Source organism: Hemitrygon akajei, chromosome 5 (assembly GCF_048418815.1).
Source record: "Hemitrygon akajei chromosome 5, sHemAka1.3, whole genome shotgun sequence".
Taxonomy (NCBI): Eukaryota; Metazoa; Chordata; class Chondrichthyes; order Myliobatiformes; family Dasyatidae; genus Hemitrygon; species Hemitrygon akajei.
The window spans coordinates 158,142,123-158,167,392 of record NC_133128.1 but is presented as its reverse complement, the minus strand read 5'-3'; the positions used below and the strand labels follow the sequence as shown (position 1 = coordinate 158,167,392).

At 41.0% G+C, this 25,270-nt stretch overlaps 1 protein-coding gene across 3 annotated transcripts in view; it reads left to right on the top strand.

The window, feature by feature from the left end:
* The window catches only part of myo1b (myosin IB), a 271,540-nt gene that overhangs the window by 46,056 nt on the left and 200,214 nt on the right, over positions 1-25,270 (top strand). For all 3 annotated transcript variants that reach the window (XM_073046966.1, XM_073046967.1, XM_073046968.1), the window contains exon 3: positions 3,851-3,966. In XM_073046966.1, coding sequence (XP_072903067.1) covers positions 3,851-3,966 — 116 coding nt within the window. The remainder of the gene's footprint in view (positions 1-3,850; positions 3,967-25,270) is intronic.

The window sequence follows — 25,270 nt, the reverse complement described above, 5'->3', positions numbered from 1 at the left end:
CCTTGAAAGTGGCTATGCAGATTAATAGCATTGTTAAGAAGGCATTTGGCATGTTTACCTTTATTAATCAAGGCATTGAGTTGAAGTCAGGAAGTTATGTTGCAGCTGTATAAAACTTTAGTTGGGGCACATCTGGAGCATTGCATGAAATTTTGGTTGCCCCATTATAGGAAGGATGTTGAGGATTTGGAGAGGGTGCAGAGAGGTTTAACAGGAAGTTGCCTGGATTAGAGGCCATGTACTATAATGAAAGATTGGACCAATTTAGGTTGTTTTCTCTGGAGCAGCAGAGGCTGAGGGGAGATCTGATAAAGGTTTCTAAGATTATGAGAGGCATGGATAGAGTAGATATAGGGATCTTTTTCCAGGGTTGAAATGTTTAATATCAGAGAGTATGCATTTAGGTGGGAGGGGATAATTTTAAAGGAGATGTGAGGGGTGGGTGTCTGGAATGCACTGCCTGGTGTGTTGTAGATGCAGATACATTAGGGATTTTTAAGAGATGTTTAGATATGCACATGAAATTGAGGACAATGGAGGGATATGGACATTGTGTAGGCAGAAAAGATTAGTTAGCTATTGATTACTAATTCAACTGGTTTGGCACAACATTGTGGGCTGAACTGTTAATGTCTGTTTTTGATTTTCTTTGTTCTATTATCACTTAATAAGATGGTTGTGAAGCAACAAGCTTTGTACCTCTTTCCTAACTTCCTAAAGAACCTTGGATTATAAACATTAGAACCGAACAATTGTTTTGCAAACACACATTTCTTGTTTGAATCTATGATTGAGAAGAATAATTGTGCATGTGAGCAATGTGGGATTAGATGGAAGTGGAATATCATTTAATCTTTGTGTTGGATTTTGTAGGAAAAGATGTCCATCAGAATGGACAGTGATATCCAGAGGAAAATAACAACATAATAACTGTAATGAACAAGATGGAAGTGCTCGAATGGGTGCATATTTTAATTACAAACCACAAATGTTTGATATGGGGTGTATTGAGAAGACATAATTCATAAATGCTAATTTACCATTTGCTGTTTTTCTTTGATCTTTCATGTGAAAAGTTCATCATGTTGATAATCTAGTAGTTTTCAGCCTTTGTTTATCCTCTCTCTAGACTGATAATAACAGAATAAACCGCTTTAGTAACAACATCAATGAAATGGATTACATAATCGTATCAGTGTGCGCTCTGTGGAGTCTGCTAGGCACAAATTGGCTGCTGCTTTTCCTAGTATGGCTGGAAAGTCTTGTGAATTTTTCTGAAGAGGATGTGAAAGATGTGTTCTTTTTTGCAAATGACTATCTTTGTTTTTATTGCACCACCAACTTGCTTCTCAGGCTTTTGGCCAGGTTATGTTCATGACACCCAGTGACACATGAGGATTGCTGTCCAGAAAATTAGTTCACAGGAGAAGGGCGCCATGGTAGCTACATTGTTACAGTTTGGGGTGTCAGTTCAGAGTTCAATTCTGGCATCCTCTGTAAGGTGTCTGTATGTCCTTCCTGAACAATATGTTAGTTGTCCCCTAGTGCTCTGGTTTCCCCCCACAGCCCAAAGCCATACCAGGTAGGTTAGTAGGTCATTGTAGCAGTGTGCTACACGCAGCGCTGCAATAACGACACGGAGTCGGTGAGCTGCAGTTACAAAAGAGGTTTATTCAAACTTCGCGGCCTCGCTTTAAAGCCTTCCTGATCCTGCCCTCCCTGGGCGGGAATACAGTAGGAGGCGCGTATTCACAGTCCCGTCCCGTGTGCGGGCTTTTCCCCTTGCTGGTGAAGCAGGCTTGGCGCCCTCTTTGGGACCTGCCTCAATGCCGGCGTGCGCCGCTTTGTGAGCCGGTTCGAGTGCGCTGGGAAGTGGGTCGCCACATCATTATAAGTTGTTCTGTGATTAGGTTAGGGTTAACTTGGGGTTGTTGGGGTTTGCTGGGTGGTGTGGCTCAAAGGGCCAGAAGGGCCTGTTCTGCTCTGTATCTCATCAAATTAACAAAGAAACAAACAAAAAAATAAATAACTGAACAAAGTTTTTCAATCACTGTAAGGAAGTGTTTTTCCAACCCTATTTACTACTGCACTGTTGAATACAGGCAGTCCCCGGGTTACATATAAGTTCCGTTCCTGAGTCCATCTTTAAGTTGGATTTGTACGCAAGTCGGAACAAGTACATCTGCTATTATTTAGCGTCGTTAGCCAAGCGTTTGTCTTAGTAAATTGTATATATTTTACCTTTCTATGTACATAAAACACTTAAGAAACGTAGGTATTCCAATAATTAAACCACTGCATTGCTTAGTAATAATTGTAGCTTTCATCCGGGCAGCGTCTTTCACATGCTCCATTATTCTCACTTTATCCGTTATCCTTTAAAATTGTTCCGATTGTTGACCGACTTTAGCCTAATGCTTTTCCAATGACCGATGGCTTTTCACCTCTTTCCAAATGTTTTATTATTTCCACTTTATTTTCAATCGTGATCGCTTCCTGTCAACGGAACAGAAACACTGCGGGTGGTGGGCCCCGACCTGCGCCGGCTCCCGAGGTCCGCTGGGTCCTAAGGACCGCCTCACTGAGACAGGCTAAATCGGACAAGTGGGGGCTGTGCTGGGTTTGGTATTTGATCCTCTGCAATATTCCATGTGGGAATTTAAACTGGACGTGGCAGTGTTTTTTTTACGAGGTTGAGTCACGAGCTCGACATCAATGCGGCACGGATGGTACGGGAGTCACTGGATCGACATCAAGATCTCACTGCGCCACCAGCCGACCGGAACGGGGGAGGGGTGGGGTCAGGGTGACTCTTACTAAGAAAAATTTAAGCGAAGTACAAAGTTAAACACTCAACACATTGTCAATGGGAACAACTTAAAATGGTGGACAGCGTCGCGATCCGACTTAAAATGGCGACGCCATCCGGTTCATAAGTATGAGTTGTCCGTAAGTTAGACGTTTGTAACTTGGAGACTACCTGTAGATAAAAATATCAGATCATAGGTGGCCACTGAATTATGGGAGGATGCGCTACCAGAGGAAAAAAAACCTGTGTTTCATTATTTACCACATAAATTCTATAAGAGTGAATTTTATTCCTTGTTTCAAAATTTTGGGTCATGGTTTGTGAATTTTGAAGGGTTGAATGGCTATAACACAATAGTTGCTTGGATGTAATATGCGACCTAAAACATTGAAAAACTCTTTTGATTACAAAGCCGCTCAACACTGATCACCTAGCAAACATGGAAAAATCTGTACGAGTGAAGCTCTGAGGAATACCTTCTGTTATGAGACTACAAGCTATGGGATCTGGGGTTTTCATGGAGGAAAATAGGGGGATAAACCAGAAAAGAAAGTTGAAATCTGAACCATTAGGATCAGCAATGTTACTTTTGATACCTAAGACTTTCTTCAACATTACGTAATATTGGGTTCTATTGAAAAAGTGGGAAGTAGCAGTAAAAATAATTCTTATTTGTTGGAATCTTAATAGCCAACAATTAAGTTCCTTATATTTTTGTTTATTTCAAATGTTGTTAAATTTACAATCCCCTGATACATATCCACAACATGCTGGAGTTTGTAAGTTAAATTGTTAATCAGCTGGCTGTTCTCGGAGGCAACTTTACATTGGACCTCCTTGTGCAACCATTGTAAGAATGAGAATGAATTACAGTACTAGTAAATCAGCACAGCATTAGAATAGCTGTTGTTTTGTAGCTGTGATAGCTTCCTATTTTAGAACATGAAATTTTATGAATAGCATGAACTTTACAGTATTAGTTTGAAACAACTAATTATTCAATTTAATATTGATATGTATTTTTATAATTTCTTGTTTCAGACTTACATTGGAAGTGTAGTTATCTCTGTAAACCCTTACAGACCCTTGCCCATCTACACTCCAGCAAAAGTAGAAGAATATCGCAACAGAAACTTCTATGAGCTTAGTCCTCACATGTAAGTACGGCAAATCAAAACAAACTGCAGCTGACTCAAATCAAGATGCAGCACAAGTTCCAAGCTGTTTACCTTGGACTAAAGGAAGAAAGAGGAAGTGAATATGTTTTTTTTTAGCTTTTATTAAGTCTGATCTACCCAGTTTAGTTATAATTTGTTTAGAATACTGCAACCATCAGCCAAACTATCCCATAATCAAAAAATTCCCTCTTTGACTTCTGAAAGATTTTGATCTTAATATAGCATCTTTTGTTCTCATTGAATTTGACCCCAACTGCCCCGTAACATCTGCCATTGCATTTTGTAAAATAAACTGGGATTGTCTTTTGAGTATTTGAGTTGACATATGGAGCTTGGAAAAAGAGGAGCTGCATGGCTATCATATGGTAAATTACAATCCCGAACAGATATGATTTTGGAGATAAAGTAAAAATTAAGGGAAGGGTTGGTATTCCCTTTGCCTTGTAAATAAAAAATTCATAATAAAATGTCTGAACATGAAATTATTTTTTCTTCCATGAAGCTAATAAAGGAGATTTTTAGAAAACATTCTTATAATTTTAATGTGTCAAAATATTTGATGAATATGTTTTTGGCTTTTGAAGGGAGTTATGTGTACAAAGTAAAATATTTAGTGTAAACATTAATGATAGTTCAGGTCAACAGAATCTCTTCAAATTATTTTCATAGCTAGAAATTACAGCAGATTATTGGCTACTTTGTTATTTGCATATAATTGCATTTTCAATAAATATCAAATAGGAACAGAAATTGCTAGATATACACAGTAGGTCAGGCTACATTTCTGGAGAGAATCAGTGTTAATGTTACGTATCAGAAGTTGATGGTCATGATTACTCTAAAGCTTTTGGTGACTTGTGGTTTTGGTCCTTCTTATCAGAATAGTTTTCTTCCCCAGGATACTACATTTCAATAGCCACTCCTTATTTGCAAACCTAAATAGGCACTGGGAGATTATTCATCCATTAAGGTTTGTTTCTTTTATGTGCTATGTAGTGGATAGAAATTTGCTTTTTAGAATTTATGGTGCCAAGTCCAGCAGAAGTGTGTGGGTGCGTGCACTTTTGGTCTGTACAGTTAACAATCAGGAAATGATAGTACAGTATTTTTATTTTAGCAATGAAACGATTTGAAGTGGTGTGCCTGAATCTATGTATTGACTGAATCAGTTTGCACCAGGGAGACTTGTTAATGTTATTGCCCACTGTTGCCTGTGCTGGTTACACTTCTGCTCCTACTCCTACTCACTGTCTTATCTCTTTGAAGCAATTTACTTATTGCTTAAAATTAATTTGTCTTTTAACAGAGTTAAAACTAATTCGCAGTCAATAATTTTGCCCTCACCTGTATGTTTGAGGAGAGATTCTGATTATGCCTTATTCCTGAGCATTCCAATATCTGTTTGCACTTACATTTTATGCCAGTTGGACTTCATCTCTTCTCGGTGATCCTTAATGTGCATTTTTATTATATAAGACAACTGTCAAAAATTAAATGGTGCTAATTCATGTTGCGTATCAAGCATGGTGATTGTCTTTCATCTTGTAAAATGTGATATGTTTCTGCATGTAAACAATCAGACCAGTCAACGAAATCAAAGAGCCATTTAATTATCAGACACATTAGTGTGGTGAAAGCTGATTTAAATTTAAATTGTCTGGAATTAGATTGGCAGAAACCCCAGATAAATAGCATGAGGTCTACAAAGGACCAGCTCTTCAATTATGGCGTGAGACCAGGAGAAACTCGTGGAAATTTGGGCTGGTGATTTTATTATTTCATCCACTTTTGTTCCAGACCTGTACTAATGTTCTTTAACATAGTTTCCCCTAATTTAGTCCATTCTTCTTATAAACTGATTAAAGTCTCATTATAAAATATAATGGAATAAACATGTAATATAATAGGGTTCACCATTTTAAAAATCTGTTAATTTTTCCTCAAATACTGATGTGGTATCATTTTTATATCCATGTGAGGCTATTAATTGGATATGAAGTTTTGAAGTAATAGGAAAATTAATATTGACGCTGGTGAATAGAGCTGAACCAAAATTAAAAGGACACAAAGCTTGAGACATTTGGTGCCTAGGAAGGTTTATGAAATGGCTAGAATGAATAAATGTTTCTTGACGACTGCTTCTGCAAAATTATATTGTGCATGATACCTGCAACTATACTATTGTAACTAAGGCCTTTCCTTTGCCCACTTGCCGCTGAGAAGCACACCGAGCAGAAGTGGTAGGTAGATAGGTGCTCTTGGTAAGCGGATGCAGTTAAGAAGTTGGGAATGATTGGTGGGCCAGTCAGTAGGGAGATCTGGCCAAGGGATAAATTGTGTCAATGAGGTGGACATAGAACTTTAATATTTGCACAATGCAGCAAAATGCTTCCGCATTTGCACATGTTCATTAAAAGTGGCACTAAACCCACAGTTAATTAAGGTACTAACATGTTAATATTGATGTTGTTCCCAAATGTGTTGTAAATAATTAGATTAACACAGTTTACTTGAAGTTCTACAACAACTTTGCATGTGCCCCAATGTCTTTGTTCTTCTTTCTGGTTGTGGACATGCTATTGTTAGTCCATTCCCATGAAACTAGAAAGTACAGAGCTGTTCATGACTCACTGGTTACTTACTAGACAGCACTCTCAGATACAAACTGGAAGAGGTCAAAGCCCACTTCAGAGATAATCACTTAATTCAGATATCAATAAGGTACAGCAATGTCACAGACAATGTCTTTCAGATAGGGTCACAAATATATAAAGAAAGACACGAATATTGTTGTAATTCAACAAACAATATGTTGGAAGAACTCAGTAGGTCAGGCAGCATCTGTGGAGAGATATGGACAGTTAATGCTTGGGGTGGAGGCCCTTCAATGATAGAGCAAGTTATCGAGTATGAAAAGGTGAAGGGAAGCAATGGAGCAAGAGCTAGCTAGCATGTGACAGGTGAATCAGGTGACAAAGGTTGATTGGCAGGTGTAGGAAGGAAAAGTAGAATTAGCGATGGAAGCTGAGGCAACAAAGGGCTGCAGATGAGGAACCTGATAGGAGAGGAAGGTGGAGAAGGCAGATAGGAACAGAGGGAGGAGGAGAACCAGTGGAAGGAGTGTGTCCATGATGAGCAGATGGACAGGCAGGCCAACAATCTCGGGTTGTTAGTTTAACAGGTATAGTATTGTGGCAAAAGTCTCAGGCACTTGTATATAGCTTTTGCACAGTACTGTATTTGTCAATGTAGAGCGGTGATTGACTTTGTAAATCTGGGGGGAATTAAAGATGTTGGGAATGCTGAATGTGCAGCGCTACAGGAGGGATGTGGAACAGGTAGCAGAGAAAGAGTGCCGGGCAGGGATGGCACAGGTGCAGACACACCCTGCCCTAAGACAACAGGCAAGGTTATATGATTCCAAATAATTGTTTTATTAATCATAACAGAATACCGTATATTCCAGAGTATAAACCGACCTGGAGTATAAGCCGACCCCAATTTTTAAGGTTAAAAAGTGACTTTTCATGTTACCTTTGTATAAGCCAACCCCTTTTGTAGAGGTTTTTGATTTAACCAGAAAAGATCACTAGATTCGGAACCGGGAAATTTTGTGAACCAGTACCTGCTAAGAAAACAGGCCTACACATTGTAGAGCATTATAAGGGAATTCTTAATAAATAAATTAGAGAGGGAAATTTTGGATTAGGTCTCCAATGGTAAAGAATCCTCAGAATTGTAAGCCCCGTGAAACCATTTAGTGCCCATCATAATCTCGTTAAAACATAACACAGGGTGGCGCGATCAGTACGTCTACTCAGTATTGAGTTTGCGACCGCCATGTACAAAAGATTAAAACAAATGTGATATGATGCTGGCTTCAAGCTGAAGGTTGTTGATTTTGCTAAAGGAACTAATAAATTTGCAGCTGCTAGTAAGTTTAGTGTAAACGAGAAACAAGTGAGAGAGTGGAGAAAGGCAGAGGACACGCTGAGGGAAATGCCAGAGACAAAATGTACAAACTGCGGGAAAACATGCCAGTGGCCAGAACTGGAAGAAAACGTTTTAGAGTGGGTGAATCACCAGCGATCGTCCGGATACATTGTTACCAGAGAAATGATTCGAGTTCAAGCATTGAAATGGGCCGAAAAACACCGTGAGGTCAGTGAAAATTTCAAAGCTACACGAAGTTGGTGCACCCGATTTATGAATAGACGTGATCTTGTGTTGAGACAAAAGACAAAGATTGCTCAGAAAATTCCTGCGGGGTGTTGTTTACGTTCAAGAACGCTGCTGGATTGATGAAGCCAGTTGCTTGAAGTGGGTTAAAGAGGTGTGGCGTCGACGTCCCAAAGGTTTTGAGAAAGAAAAGTTGCTACTTGTCTGGGACGTCTTCAAAGCGCACTTGTCAGGTGAGACAAAAGCAGCATTGAAAGCTGAAAATACGGAGATTGCAGTCATCCCCGGTGGTTTGATCTCCGTGCTTCAACCACTAGATGTGAGTTTAAACAAATCATTCAAAGAATTCATGTGACGACAGTGGAACGAATTTGACTGAAAAAAACAGCAAATCAGTATGACATGTCTTCCGTGTATTCGTTTTTCCAAAGTTGGCACCCTGTGTATAAGCCGACCCCCTAATTTTAGGACCAAAGTTTAGGGCCAAATTCTTGGCTTATACACCGGAATTTACGGTATCTCTCTGGTGCTTCCTGCTCCTTCCCCTCTCCCTTTCCCTTTACCTTCCCCTTTACCCAACCATGCTGCTTTCCCGCTCTCAGTCCACAACAGAGACCTCTGTCAGAATCAGTTTTACCATCACTCACATATGTCATTATTTTTTGTGTGGCAGCAGAACAGAGCAATACATAAAGTTACTGCAGTACAGTGCAAAAATCTTAGGCACCCTAGCTATATATCTATATCTATATATACCTCTCCACCATGACCTTACAATTCAATTCTTATTCTACAATTCTTACTTCTGTTGTACTGAAATATCTAACTCTTTTCCAACCATTTCATAAGTTAACACAAATATTTAAGCTATTGTGAAGTCGAGGAGCTGCTAAAGAATGCTTCTTATTTATTTTCTTGCAACATGGGAGTCCACTTGGCCCATCCAGTCTATGCCATCAATCAGACTACTCTCATAAGTCCCATTTCCCCAAATTTTTCTATGTAGCCAATATATTCCACTTCACATGGCCAACAACTGCCCCCCCCCCCCCTGACAACTCTCCTGTACCAGGGAAGTTTACAGCTGATAATTAATCCAGCATGTCTTGCATGTGGGAAACTCAAAAGATGCAAGAGAAGTCCACGTGGTCACAGGAGGAATGTGCAATCTGTACACAGATTGGGCTCAAGGTTAGAATCAAATCCAGGTCACTGGAGCTGTGCAGCAAACAGGTCTGACAGCTGTGCCATTGCATCACCCATTTTTACAAGAAAATTCATTGACATTTGTCATCCTGAATTTTCAAATGATGTTGCATTGCACGGACTTTGGTTCAAAACTGGATTCATTCCACTGCTTCTTGAAAAGTGGTTTCTAAGTGCTCAGGCAACACACACAAAATGCTGGTGGAACACAGCAGGCCAGGCAGCATCTATAGGAAGAAGTACAGTCGACGTTTTGGGCCCAGACCCTTTGTCAGGACTAACTGAAAGAAAAGATAGTAAGAGATTTGAAAGTAGGAGGGGGAGGGGGAAATGCAAAATGATAGGAAAAGACTGGATGGGGTGGGGTGAAGCTAAGAGCTGGAAAGGTGATTGGCAAAAGGGACACAGAGCTGGAGAAGGGAAAGGATCATGGGATGGAGGTCTAGGGAGAAAGAAAGTGGGAGGGGAGCACCAGAGGGAGATGGAGAACAGGCAGAGTGATGGGCACAGAGAGAGAGAGAGAGAAAAGGGGAGGGGGAGAAAACTAAATGTATCAGGGATGGGGTAAGAAGGGGAAGAGGGGCATTAACGGAAGTTAGAGAAGTCAATGTTCATGCCATCAGATTGGAGGCTACCCAGCCGGTATATAAGGTGTTGTTCCGTTGCTCAGTTGTGGCAATTATTGTATTTTACTTTTTCTTGCTATATCTATGGCATTACATTATCCTGTGTTGCTCAATAAAATCCATGTTTCACCATGATTTGAAATGAATTCCTGAATTATATAGAACAGAAACATATTAATTCTATAGTGAGTAATGTGTACTGGGAGTGAGGAATGATATTTTTCTGGTTTGGTTGCATTGTTACAGGACAAATATCTTTCGCTGAACAATAACTTTATAGAAATTACAAAATGAGCATGTTCATTAAAGATTTACTTAGCAGATTAGTGCCTTGATATTGCTCCATTCCTTTCTTAGAACATTGTGGGATTTCATCCAAGAACAAACCTGAGAACTGCCAAGAATAAACTTTAGAATTTTTAGTATTCTCCAAAGGATTTCATAAACAGAGCCATTTGACAGTTGACCATTTCCCAAAGGACAACAGCCCTTTCGCTGTAAAATGCATTTCTAACCACAGATGCCAGAAATTACTGCACTATAGTGGGAAAAAATTATGAATGACTCAATCATTTATATCCAACCAAATCCCATTCCCGTACACATATTAACAGCTTGGTGAATTTCAAGTCTACTGAATTATTCTTCATTCATGATCTGTTAATACAAAGCTATCAGATTTTGAAGATAAATCAATTATGTGTCCAGTAGCATTAATCATTTGGCAGGTCAGGGTACAAATCTGGGAAAGTAGTCCAGTAATTGAATCAGTACACAAAGAAGAGTGAATTCTAAAGGAGAACTGTCTCATAATGGCACTTGGCTATTTAAGTATAAATAACATTGTGACTGATTAAAACTGAGCTACGCAGAAGTTGTATCTACTCCAGAATCTACTCCATTGATTCTGTTGTCCTTTTTAACTTTTCTTATTTTCACTTTCCCTTTAACTCCATCCTTATATTTCTAGTTCATCCCCCCCTCCCCCCACTACTTAGTTTAAACACATCCGTGTTGCAGTGGCAAACCTGTCTGCCAGAATGCTGGTCCCCCGTCTATTAAGGTGCAACCTGTCCCTTTTGTACAATTCATCCCTACCCCAAAACAGATCCCAGTGGTCCAAGAATGTAAATCCTTGTTTCCTGCACCAGTTCCTCAGCCACACATTCAGATCCATTATCTCCCTGTTCCTGCCCTCTCCAGCACGAGGAACTGGAAGCAAACCAGAGATAACCACCCTGGAAGTCCTGCTTTTCAGCCTTCTTCCGAGTTCTCTAAAGTCCCGCTGCAGAATGTCCTTCCTCTTCTTCCCGATGTCATTTGTGCCGACATGCACTAACACTTCCGGCTGTTCACCTTCACCCTTGAGGATTCCCTGCAATCGGTCCGTGTTGTCCTGGATCCTAGCACCAGGGAGGCAACACACCATCCTTAAATCTCGCCTGTTGCCGCAGAAACCCCTTTCAGTACCTCTTACTATTTAACAATGTGCTAATAGTGGAAGTATTCATCTATTGTCTTCCACTATGTAGCCTCAGTGGGGCAGAGAATGTCCCACACCCAGTAACTGGTTTCACTAGCCACAAAGTATCAATTGGAAGTTAAACAATTTAAAGTCAAAACAGTGCACAGGTTTCATTTACTGAAGTCTGGCTCTTATTTTAGTTAGCCATAATTTCATAACTACACAATGATCTCTAACAACTGTTACAGGAACAAATGCAGACACGCAGAATAGTAAAAATAGTATTGCCTCAGTTTCTTATTTATTATCAACACACACAAAATGCTGCAGAAACTCAGTAGGCCAGGCAGCATCTATGGAAATGATGTCATGTTTATGCTCTATCTACAGTATATTTATTCTTTTCCATTGATCCCGCCTGACTTACTGAGTGTCTCCTTCATCTTGTGTGTGTTGCTCTGGATTTCCAGCTTTTCCAGAATCTCTCATGTTAATTCGTGACCACCCATATTTGTTAAGTATCTATCTTTACAAAAATATCTCAACTTCACTATAATACTTCACATGTAACAACTTCTTCAACAACAAATAGATTGGTTCATTCTGATATATTATTGATGCCAGAAAATGAAGCAGTAATCAACTTATTAGATCAAGCTGTACTGATGGCAAAATAAGATTACAGCCTTGAAGTCACTTTAAATTCTTCACAATTTTAATTCCACAAATACTTTTCAGTGTTTCTTTTTCAAATATAAACTAACTTTTTCCAAACTTACTCTGTATTTATATCTTTTAGTTACTGTTCAATAGTTTCTATCTAATGTATTTCATTAATCTTGAAATACAATACCTTATAAAGTCTTCTAGTTGGTTTCCTTGTACCTAAAGACCATTTTTCTTGTCATGATCTTAATAAATCTTTGCTTTATTTTCTCCAGGATATGGATAAGTGTCCAGAGTTCACACAATTCATCCAAATTTTAGCTGCAGATTAAGCATTACTCTTAACTTCTTTCTCTATAATACTTTTTAAAAAGCCAGTTCTGACATAGGGTAACAAATCTGAAGTATTGAATGTTTCTCTTTCCACAAAAGTTATTTGACTTAGTTTTTCCAATATTTTAATTAAAAGAAATTGGATACCTACTTCAGTTTATAACTTGATCAGTTTGCTTTTCCACCTTTAGGTATATCATTTTAAAATTGTGTTCCTTATGATTATTCTGTTTTTAAATTCTACATCAGATCTGGAGTAACAATCATTTAATTCTCCTTTACAGTCATGTACTGAGGAATAACAATAAACAGTCTTGAATCTTGAATTTTGAATTTGTGTTATCTGTTTTCTTTTACTGTCATATTTGCTTACCACACAAAAAGATTTTTTCTATTTGTCTTATAAACAGAACTGCACTGAAATGATAAATAGGTCATTTAGCATAGTGTTCACAGAATATCAAGGTGAAATGATGATTTTATGTTATATTTATTAGGAGTGGCCACTGAATGTATGTTTTGATTTTTTTTGCTGCTGTAGCCCAACCACTTCAAGGTTCATATGTGTTGTGCATTCAGGGATGCTCTTCTGCAGACCACTACTGATGTAACGCATGGCTATTTGATTTACTGTTGCCTTCCTGTCAGTTTGAACCAGTCTGGTCATTCTCCTCTGACCTCCCTCATATAGCAAGGCATTTTCACTCATAGAACTGGTCGTTTCGTCGTTTTTTGCACCATTCTCTGTAAGCTGTAGAGGCTGTTGTATGTGAAAATCCCCAAAGATCAGTGGTTTATGAGATACACAAACCATCCATCAGGCACCAACAATCATACCATGGTCAAAGATACTTGGAGCACATTTCTTTCCCCATTACGATGTTTAGTCTGAACAACAACTGAACCACTTAATCATATCTGCCTGCTTTTATCCATTGATTTGTGCCATTTGATTAGTCGACTAGATATTTGCCTTATTGAGCAGCTGTACAGGTGTGCCTAATAGAGTGGCCACTGAGTGTATAGGTGCATAAATATGACCAGTATTTGTGGATCAGCCCTGGACATGATTAAAAACTCAAATGAATGAATTGTTTTTATGAAATGGATTCTTAACAACGGGTTAATAGGGAATTTACTTACTTTACCAGTGACTTGATAGAAATATCTTGGATTCCTTGGAGCTTGTTAAAGAACAGACCATTTTAGACCTTGTGTTGTAAGGTGACTGGTAATCCCATAGTAACGAATCCTTTCAACAAAGGTTATTAGCATGATAAAATGATATATTTGAGAAACAGAAGTTTGTATGTGTTGAGAATTGCTGCTCCAGAGGGCTCTAATGCTCATGGTTCCTTGTATTTAAGACTGAAAATGGTAATTTTTAGACATGAAGATAACACGAGGATGTTGGGATCTGACAAGAAATTAAACAAAGATTATCCATGACCTAACTGAAGGACACAGCAGCCTTTAGAGTCTGCACCATGCTTTTAACTGCTCAACTTTGCTGTCATTGTGAATAATCTGCCAAGTTCATTATAAAATTTCAGAGCTATATTAAAATATCAGGGGAAGTTTGGGGTAATTTGCAAAAAGATTGAGGTAATTATAAGTGTGGAAAATCCACTTGTAGTTGGCATTAAATGTTTGTTTATTATTTTTTTACTTGGTAATACAGGCCAGTAACAGCCTCTTCAACCGTAGGCTCACACTACCCAATTATATCCATCTGACCAATTAACCTAGTAACCAACCCATGCACCTTTGGAATGTTGGTGGAAACCTGAGAAGCCAGATGTGTTATCTGAATCTCAGGTGCATAGAGTAACCTGGGCAGTATGGATCCCTCAATGAAAGCTGCCACTGACAGAGATCAAAAATGTAAAAAATACTACAGATGACATAAATCCAAAATAAAAATAGAAATACTGGAAACAGTCAATAAATCAAGGTACGCCTTTGGAAAGAAAAAGTGAGTTAATGTTTCAAGTGATTTTTCACTTTCCATAGATGCTGTCTGACCTGTTGGGTATTTCCAGCATTTTCTGCATTTATTTCACCAAAGAAAAGAATGTTATCTGGTTACTGTCACCTTCTTTGTAAGACATTGCTGTACTTTAACGGGATGTGGTATTTCATGCAATGGAAGTGTGACTATGTTCCTAAGATATTTCTGTGTCTCTAAATCTGTTGAGACTGGAAAGTGCAAGTTACTGATTTCTGTAACCAGAACTAGCATAGCATTAATGGGAAATCCCAAGATGATGAATCAAGGAATGTGTCCAGGCATCATGGGTTCCCTCAAAGAATTATCTGACCACAGACCCAGAGGTTAGGAAAGCTAAAGTGTATAATAGAGTAGAATGCAGCTTGTTTGGCCCATGATCATTCATTTGTGAATCAGTCCTCTGAAGTATTGTTTAGAATTAACAATGTTTGAAGAAAGGATGAAAAGGAATTATGCACTGACTTCAAACAAGAGAACAAAGTACCTCCCTTAATGGTCTAGATGAATTCCCTAAAAGAGAATGGAATCAGTGCTCCAAAGGGTCATTAAGCTAATAAATGTATAGAAATGTATATTGACGGTACTGCTAGGCTGGAAAGCTGGTGCAAACCCTGTCCTCCCACTACTGCACACTGATTTCCTTGGAATGTGATTGTACTTCAGCAGTATTCCCACAAACATGAAGAGGAAAAAGTGATATCATTGCTGCATGGTCCAATGCAGATTGAGCTACCAAGACAATGTGCAGAAGATGCCAGTGAGGGTTATAAGGTCAAAAGATACAGGAGCAGAATTAGGCCATTGAGTCTGCTCTACCATTCAATCATGGCTGATTTTTTTAAATCAATCCCATTCTCCCACTTTCTCTTAACCCACTTGCCAATCATAAACCTAACAATCCCTGCCTAAAATACACCCAGTTACTAGGCCCATACTCCTTCTGTGGCAGTGAATTCACCACTGAAGAAATTCCTGCTCATCTCAATTTTAAAACTGCATTTTTTTCCCGAGAATGTGTTCTTTGATGCTAGCTTTATCGACTTATGGGAACAACCTCTGTGTGTGTACTCTAGTCCCTCCAATCCTTTCAGCGTCTGGTAGGTTTCAATGAGATTCAGCCTCCCCCATCCTTCTGAACTCCATTGCGTACAGGCCCAGTGACACTCAGCAGGTTGTCTGGGGTAAGGGCACAGCTGCTCAGAGCTGAGATGTGGGATCAGGGATAGTACCCTGGCTGGCACAGTCTGTGTGGGCATTAGCAAGGGCTGGAAGCACTTTCTCTATGAGTTGACATATCACTCAGGAACTTGAACTTGAGCACTGAAGGGTACAGAGCTAGTGTTGATGAAGGGGATTAGTATAGATGGGTACTTGATGATTGCCATGAAAATGTTGACTAATGAACCTATTTCTGTGCTGTATCAGTCTATGATTCTCTGGACTCTCCCATTGCTGACTTTTGTCTCCTCAATTCATTATGTGTCAGGAGAGCTCTCAGAGCATGGAGGCTTCCATGTGGCAACAAACTCAATTACTCTGTACCAGCAATGAGCTTGATACCACATACCAACTTCTGGGATAGGCAGATCCATGAAGCCAAACAGCAGCTTCTGTCAACCAGAGAGCAGCCACTTCCAACAACGGCTGCACTCACTGTGCCTGCATCTTCATCTTAATGCTGAGTGGCCATGTAACATTGGTAGTTCACTGCACACAAAATCAAGCAATGATAAGATCACTGTTTGTTGCAGGAGCACCATGGTAGATTTTTTTTAATGTACAATATGTTATATACCCCGAGTGGTTCAATTCAAGACCAAAAGCATTGTAATGGATCATCTCTCTACAAGGCAGAGCCAAGCAGATGCAAGTGTAAGTGAAGATTGACTTTAAAGAAATGTGAAGAGATCTCATTGAAGAACATGTGATTCAAAGCTGATGGGATAGAAGGACAGAAGTATTCAAAAGAAATTGGGTTGAGGAACTTGGAGACTTGACCTTGGCCAGAGAGAGCATAAGGATAAACTGTAAATTCAGGAAGGATCCAAGAAAGAATTAACTCATTAAGTTAGCATTTGAATTTTGGAGTAACTGACCTTCACATTTTATCTTCACCCCAGGCAGCAAAGCTACCAACTCTTGATTTATTTCAGAAAATATCGTCACGTACCACAACTCACTCATCCAGTCAGACAGCTTTTCTTTAATACCAGCAACAAGCTGTAACTAATAAACAAAAGTCTTGAAAAAAGATGCCAGGAGCACACACTGACCTAGAAATTCCTTTGTGTTATGCTACTTTTTTGAGCATTGTGTGATTAAAACTTTGTCTGGAGAGAAATGAGATGATAAGCATTCTGTGTCGTTTTAGTGTGACTCTGAATTCAACAGAGAAGTTTGTACCTGTACTTGTGCGCATGGCACTGGTATGGCACAAATGACAATTTTCTCCATGCAAATGCCTTTTTTGAAGCATTGTAGACCAGGAGAATGACCATCAAATTGATTTTAATAATTTTTGCTGGATTGGGTCCTCTGTGACATCAGCCCTTTTGTTCTCAAAGAATTAACATATGGCACAGGCATCAATTACGCACACTCCCCCCCAAGCTCAGACATATTTTCCACCCAATTTTGCTCAACAATCCTTCCACCCTAACCCCCTCCCCCATCCCACCAGCACCATACACACACCCCTCCCCACCGATCACCACCTCCACCCCAGCTCTGGATCGTTAGCTCTTTATCTGATTATTATTCTTTTCCAAAGTCTTATTCAGTCTTGCCCCGACTCCAAGCCTCAGTTAGCCTCCATTGACTGGTCATCAATTGACACCGTTTGCTATCCATTCTGAGAACTTCCTATCATGTCCTGAGCTTTTGAGAAGGCCCCCTGTATACTTCTGTGCCTTGCTCCCTACCTGACCCACATTCTGGATACTCTTTGAGGCTTGGGCACAACTGAGATTTCAACTGGTGGGCCATCAGTACAACACTATGTCTGCTCCTGAATTTCCAGGTCAATACTATGTTATGCCCCATTATATTCTGTCTGTTTTACTCACAGCTGTTTTTGGGAGATATATTTGGTGAGATAAAGGTAATCCCAGTGTGCTTGGTGGCAGCAGTTGTATCCTTATTTTGGTTTAATTTCTTCCAAAGAGACTTAAGGAAAACATAAGATTGCCCTGAATTCAGTATGCTGCAGCACTGAACTTCAGTGCCCAAGTCCTATGGTGGTTCCACTATGGAAAGTTAGTTAAAAACTACGGACAACAATTGAAATATAAAGGTATATTTTCTTCATTTATGCAGTCGGAACACTTTAATAGGTTGGGATGTTCAATTTCTTGATGTACACTGTTGCTGTAGGTTAAAATGGAACATTTCCCTTTGAGTACTTGTATTGCCAACACCCACACTGTAAATTCACTTCAAGGAGCACAGAAGTGATTGTTTGAGCACAAGGTATGGGTGTGAAGCAAGGTTAATGCATATGGTTCAGATGTTCATTTAGAATAGGCAGGGTAGGCAGGAGCTTGGTGACCTTGATTTGCAGATGACTCATTTGAATACTTAACATCAAGTGGATTTAATCAATATCACCATAGCGAAGAATGTTTTATTTAGATATTGCTGTCAGCCTTGTTGGTTGACTAGCACTGACTGATTTGGCCACAGAAACAAAAGAATTTTAATCAAGAATATATAGCTGAATGCTTGTGTTTTCAGTGAATAAAACCAGATGGACTTTTACATTTTGTGCTGTGCTTTATGCTATTCTGCAATAGAGTATGCACATGCAAGCTGCTTTAACCCATGACTGACAGTAATTTGAAAGCATGAAGTAAAGCTGAAACCTTTAGAAAAGATATTATGTTTTATTAATCAAATATTATTCCCCTCACAGTTATTGCTGCTGAACTTGATTGAGAATTGGCCACTTGTCTAAATGTTCAGAGAAAGCATTCTGTGACTTTAGCTAATAGGAAGTTAGGTTTTTAAGCACTAGAAAAATGCTATTTAAATTATATATTGAAAAATCAAAATTATAGATTCTTAGTGTTAATGTGTTACTTTAAGCAATTACAGAATCTTTAAAAGTCTAGTTGACAATAGATATAAACTGCTCAAGGTTCAGTGATAAGCATTACACCAAATTTCCATTTGTTGTTCCCTTTAATTTTCCTATCCTTCCTATTCTGAAGATATCCAGTTGAAACCAGTTCTTCACATTGATTAATGTTTTAAACCTTTAAGTAATAAAAATAATACTTTTGTAGGAATGTGTGCTGCTCCATGGCTGACTTTTAAAAGCAAATAGATTTTCAAGTTTCCAAATAATTAAGTAGGAGTTGAATTCATAGATATTAGTATTGTTGTTGACTCATGGGTACATCTATCTGTCAGTATTTAGCTGCTGTGTCAAAGTACGCAGAATAGATCGATCATAGCCACTAACTCTCAGATAAAGGCCAGTACCTCCTACATGTAGTTTGGTCTGGGGATTCTGCTCTGAGCCCAAACATTGGCTGGAATTTGAAGTGTTGATGCAGCCTGAACACATCCAGGCACCAGAGTGGGATTTCTCAAGCACCAATAAATTCCACAGCAAAAAAAATGGTGAGAATTTTCATAATTTTGGTTTTAATGTTATAAAAATGGCACAGAGAGATTCAAGAAAGTATTGAAAAGACACATGGATGAGAAGAGACTGTGAAGATATACTGTACTTTTCAAGAAAGACAGAGTAGGCTGGGTACTATTTTCTCAAAGTGAAGGCTGAGTATGGCCTGATATTTTTAACATTATACAATGGTTTACTGGAATATATTTAATAATGCCAAAACTTACTTAGTCTTCAGTTTTCGGGTCCACCTGTCAAGGAACCCGAAACTAAAGACATTAAGCATGTATCGTCATAACTAAGTAGAGAGAAAAATGTAAAAAAAATGCTTTATCCAGATTATGCTGGAGCATGCAGTTTATCACATCAACTAATTGTCATGGTCCTGACTGAACAGTGGCAGGCATCCAAGTTTCGGCACTCCAATTCCTCTGAGGAGAGTTTGCTGCCGCTGTCCCTTTAAGACCCAGACTGCCAATTATTGCTTGGCACATTCCTTCATGGAAAGTCAGTACTTAAAGGCTTTGTGCTGAACTCTCAGTGTTTAATTGTAGGAGTTCCATCAGTCTCTTGTTATAGTATGGTTGAGCCATCATGAACTCAGCAGTGTATGAATGTCTGCAAATTGAGTTGGCCCACCAGGGAGCAACTGCAGACAGAGATGATACATGCTTCAAGAGATCCTCACTACCCTCCAGAAACTCTCTGACTCTGGTAGGCAGGATCTGAGTTTGGCTGGAGTGGCTGTCTGTTCTGGGTATGACAAGCTGGAAGCTCTGTTGGTACCCATGAGGGATCGCTGCACCTACCGGCTCCTGAGTGTTTTTCCGGTATACCAAGGATTCCTGGTACAATGCTCCTTGGCCTTTGAGCTAGCCATCCAAGTTCCTGTCAGAATGCAGTAAGGTGGAAGAGCCCTTGCAAGGGCCAGTGAACTCTTATGAGAAGGATTCATCTGTCTCTCTTAGTGCAGACAAGACACGGGTCTGTGATAAAGCTCCTCAACTTGTGCTGGGGAATTGGTCTGTGGCTGATTATTCCATAAAATTTTGCACCTTAGCCACAGAGTGCAGTTAGAACATAAAAGCATGAACAACTTGATTCCATGATGGATTGCGTGACGAGCTAAAGGATGCCCTTGTGGCCTGGGACCTGGCGGATGACCAAAGAGACTTGTGGATCTGGTGATAACCGATTATTGGAAAGGAGAAGGGATAGATGAAAGGGGTTATTCCAAAGACGCTCTTCTGCTGATTATCCTCTGTCCTCTCCTGTTCCCTGGGCTAGGCCAATCCCAGCCTCTGAGGAGCCCATGTAAATAGGCTAGACCAGACTTCCACATGCTAAGACAGAGAGAAAAAGGAGGGAGAGATGTTGCATTTACTGTGGAGATGCTGGGCATCATCAGACCTCTTGTCCCAAGCTGCTGAGCCTGTCCAGTGTAGGGAGGGCTGTGACAGTTGCTAACTTTGCTCCTGGTTCAGCTCCCTCTAGAGTGGTATGCCCTGTGTTGCTTTCATGGGGAGACTGAAAACATTCCCTAGGCATCTTTATTGACTCAGTACAGTGGGGAGTTTTTTGAACCTTGGACTGGCCAGAAAATTGAAAATCCCTTTTCACATCTCAACCATCAACTTGTTGCTTTGCCCGAAGATACCAGGGCAGAACAAACATCCACACTCAAGTTCAAGATTGGCCAGCATGTGGAATCAACCTAGCTCCATCTCATTTGCTCCCCAGAAATACCACTTGTTCTGGAACAACTAGGGGTTTCATCCCTAGCTGTCATCCCACAATCTGAGAGTCATTTGGACTACTGGTGCCGTACTGGCCCGGTCGAATCAGTGCAAAAACAAAGGCCTCCAAAAAGGGCCTAAAACGCTTTCTGAGTTACCTCCCAAAATATCTCCTGAGTTTACTTCTGAGACAACTTTCCCGTTACCTGTTGAATCTTCCACCTCTAACCCCAGTGCATCTGATTTGTCTAGAGTATCCTCAGAACATTTAAAGGCTGCTGGAGGTTTTCAGCAAGAAAAAGCCCCCCTCCCCCCCCCACCACCTCACCAGGACTATTATTGCGCCAACAATCTGCTACCGGGTACTTATCCTCCTCAGGGACAGCGCTATTCCTATTGGCCCCAGAGAGAAAGTCCACAGAGGCTTTCAGAGCTCCAAGAAGCTCTGGAATGTAGGTTTATTCCATAAGACATAGGAGCAGAATTAGGCCATTCAGCCCATTGAGTCTGCTCCACCATTCCATCATGGCTGATCCTGGATCCCACTCAACCCCGTACACCTGCATTTTTGCCATATCCTTTGATGCCCTGACCTATCAGGAAATGATCAATTTCCACCTTAAATATACCCATGGACTTGGCCTCCACTGCAGTCTGACAGAGCATTCCATAGATTTACTACTCTGATTAAAAAAAATTCTTGCTTACCTCTGTCCTAAAAGGTTGCCCCACAATTTTGTGGCTATGCCCTCTAGTTCTGGATACCCCCATCATAGGAAACATCCTCTCCACATCCACCCTATCTAGTCCTTTCAACATTGGGTAGGTTTCACTGAGCCCACGTCTCCTGCTGGGGTCGAATTTTTCTTTGTCACTAAGAGGTTGGTGGATTGCATAAACTAAATTAAGATCACTGTTAAAAACAGATACCCTCTCCCTCTCGTGAACACCTCCTTTGAGATTCTGCAGGGAGCTACAATAGTAACCAAATTGGATCTCTGTAGCCTGCAACCTAATCTGTGTTCATGAGGGAGACAAATGGAAAATGGCATTCAACACGCCTTTGGCTACTAGGAATACTGGGTCACCCCTTTTGGGTTGGCAAAGGTCCAGCAGTATTTCAAGCCTTCATAAGTGATGTGCTCTGGGAGATACTGTACCACTCCATCTTTGTCTACCTAGATGATATACTCAGTCTCTCCCAGTCCACTCAAGAACATTTCCAGCATGTCTGGCAAGTTCTACAATGGCTTCTTGAGAATCAACTACTCATCAAGCTCAAGGAGAGAAAATTCCAGGTATCCAGTCTCCTTCCTTGGGTTTGTTATATCAGAAGGCAACCTACAAATGAACTCTGATAAGATCAGGCCGTGTGGAATTGTCTGTAACTCACCTCTGTGAAACAATTCCGGCGACTGCATTGGCGCTGCCTCCTGCATGCATGCTGAGCTCATTGACTTCATTAACTTTGCCTCCACCTTTCACCCAGCCCTCAGATTTACTTGGTCTATTTCTAACACCTCCCTCCCCTTTCTTGATCTTTCTGTCTCCATCTCTGGAGACGGCCTATCCACTGATATCTACTATAAGCCTACGGACTCTCACAGCTACCTGGACTATTCCTGTTCCCACCCTGTCTCTTGCAAAAATGCTAAAAAATGCTATCCCCTTCTCACAATTCCTCTGTCTCCGCCGCATCTGCTCTCAGGATGAGGCTTTTCATTCTTGGACGAAGGAGATGTCCTCCTTTTTTAAACAAAGGGGCTTCCCTTCTTCCACCATCAACTCTGCTCTCAAACGCATCTCTCCCATTTCCCGCACATCTGCCCTCACCCCATCTGCCCACCACCCCACTCGGGATAAGGTCCCCCTTGTCGTCACCTACCACCCCACCAGCCTCCGGATCCAATGTATAATTCTCCATAACTTCCGCCACCTCCAACGGGATCCCACTACCAAGCACATCTTTCCCTCCCCCTCTTTCTGTTTTCCGCAGGGATCGCTCCCTAGGCGACTCCCTTGTCCATTCATCCCCCCCCATCCCTTCCCACCGATCTCCCTCCTGGCACTTATCCTTACAAGCGGAATAAGTGCTACACCTACCCTTACACTTCCTCCCTCACCATCATTGAGGGCCTCAGACAGTCCTTCCAGGTGAGGCGACACTTCAACTGTGAGTCGGCTGGTGTGGTATACTGCGTCCGGTGCTCCCGGTGTGGCCTTTTATATATTGGTGAGACCCGACGCAGACTGGGAGACTGTTTCGCTGAACACCTACGCTCTGCCAGAGAAAGCAGGATCTCCCAGTGGCCACACATTTTAATTCCATGTCCCATTCCCATTCTGATATGTCTATCCATGGCCTCCTCTACTGTTAAGATGAAGCCACACTCAGGTTGAAGGAACAACACCTTATATACCGGCTGGGTAGCCTCCAACCTGATGGCATGAACATTGACTTCTCTAACTTCCGTTAATGCCCCTCCTCCCCTTCATACCCCATCCCTGATATATTTAGTTTTTTTTTGTTTTTTTCCCCCTCCCTTTTTTTCCTTTCTCTGCCCATCACTCTGCCTGTTCTACATCTCTCTCTGGTGCTCCCCTCCCCCTTTCTTTCTCCCTAGTCCTCCCGTCCCATGATCCTTTCCCTTCTCTGGCTCTGTATCCCTTTTGCCAATCACCTTTCTGGCTCTCAGCTTCACCCCACTCCCTCCGGTCTTCTCCTATCATTTCTCATTTTTCCCTCCCCCTCCTACTTTCAAATCTCTTACTATCTTTCCTTTCAGTTAGTCCTGACGAAGGGTCTCGGCCCGAAATGTCAACATTGCTTCTCCTTATAGATGCTGCCTGGCCTGCTGCGTTCCACCAGCATTTTGTGTGTGTTGCTTGAATTTCCAGCATCTGCAGATTTCCTTGTGTTTGGCTTCTAGGTTTTGCCAACTTTTACCGGTGGTTCTTAGTTCAGTGGTACTGCTGTTCACCAACCTCACCAAGAAATTTGCTGATCCCAGAGACCGAGGCGGCTTTTGTGGAGTTAAAACAATTCACATCCGCGCCTATCCTAGTTCCCCCAGACCCAGACTTGCCTTCAGCATGTCTTCAGGTTTTGTGGTTTCCCCCCAGGATATCACCTCCAGTCACGGCCTCCAGTTTGCCTCTAGGATTTGGAAAGCCTTTTGTGAGCTCATTGGGGCCTCCTCTGGTCTGTCATTCAGGCTCCATCTGCAGACCAATGGGCAAATGGAAAGGCCCCTCAAAACACTTAGTTGTCTAACCTCAGGGAACCCTACCACCTGGTGTGACATCTGGTCTGGGTAGAGCTTGCGCACAAATCAGTTCTGCATTTGTCTATCAGGGTGTCCTCTTTTGAATGCCAATTTGGGTACTTCTCTGTTAACGAAACAAGAAGCAGAGGTTGAGGTTCCATCAGCGGACCAACTGGTCTGGAGATGTTGCCAGAAATAGGTTAAGGCAACAGAGATGTTGTTGGCCAATTCATGGCGATAACAAGACCTGGTCAACCACTGGAGCAGACAAGGACCAGCTTTTCTGCCTGGTCAGTGGATCTGGCTCTCAAGCAGAGATCTCCCCATGTGGTTGAATCCAGAAAATAGGCTGCTCGAGTCAACCTATTTGTCTGTCGTCTCCAGCTCCCAAGCTCCATGCGGGCATCTATCCTGCTGTGAGCTCTTGAGTACCAGCCCCTTGATTCTGGTTCCCAAACCACCCCCATCTTTCAGAGTTGTTGGGACCATCTACCTACACTGTCTGGCTACTTTTGGACATCCACTTTGTTCAAGATAAAAGGTACTACCTTGTGGATTGGGAGGGATATGGCCCAGAAGAAAGAAGCTAGATTCTTCCACAGAATATCCTGAGTCCCTTCCTTGAGAGAGGACTTTCACCAACACCATTCTGATTGTTCTGGGCTGTCCAGAGAGCTATTGGGGGGAGGGGGGTTCTGTCATGGTCACAGCCAAACAGCAGCAAGCATCTAAGTTGCGACATTCCAATTCTCCGGAGAATGTTTAGCTGCCGTTGTCCCTTTAAGACTTGGATGCCAATTATTGCCTGCCACATTCCTTCATGGAAGGTCTGTACTTAAAGGCTTTGTGCTGAGCTCTTGGTGTTCAGTCGTAGGAGTTCCATTTCTAGTACTACTGCTTGTGATTTTGCCTTTGGATTTCATTTGTGTCAGGTTGTTTGTTACAAGTCTGAGCCGAAGTGTGTTCTAATCCTTACACTGTGCCATCCGTAGCTCTCTCGCTATACTATTAGCAGTGATGAGGAGCATAAATGTCTCCTACTGGAAGTACAAGAAGTGGAATAGATAATAAATATGTTAACAAGATTGTTTATAAATGGGAAGTTCAAATGTTGTATAGGCCATGTGGCAAATTAGAGTGGTTTGAATGTGATGTCCCTTTGTTTCTG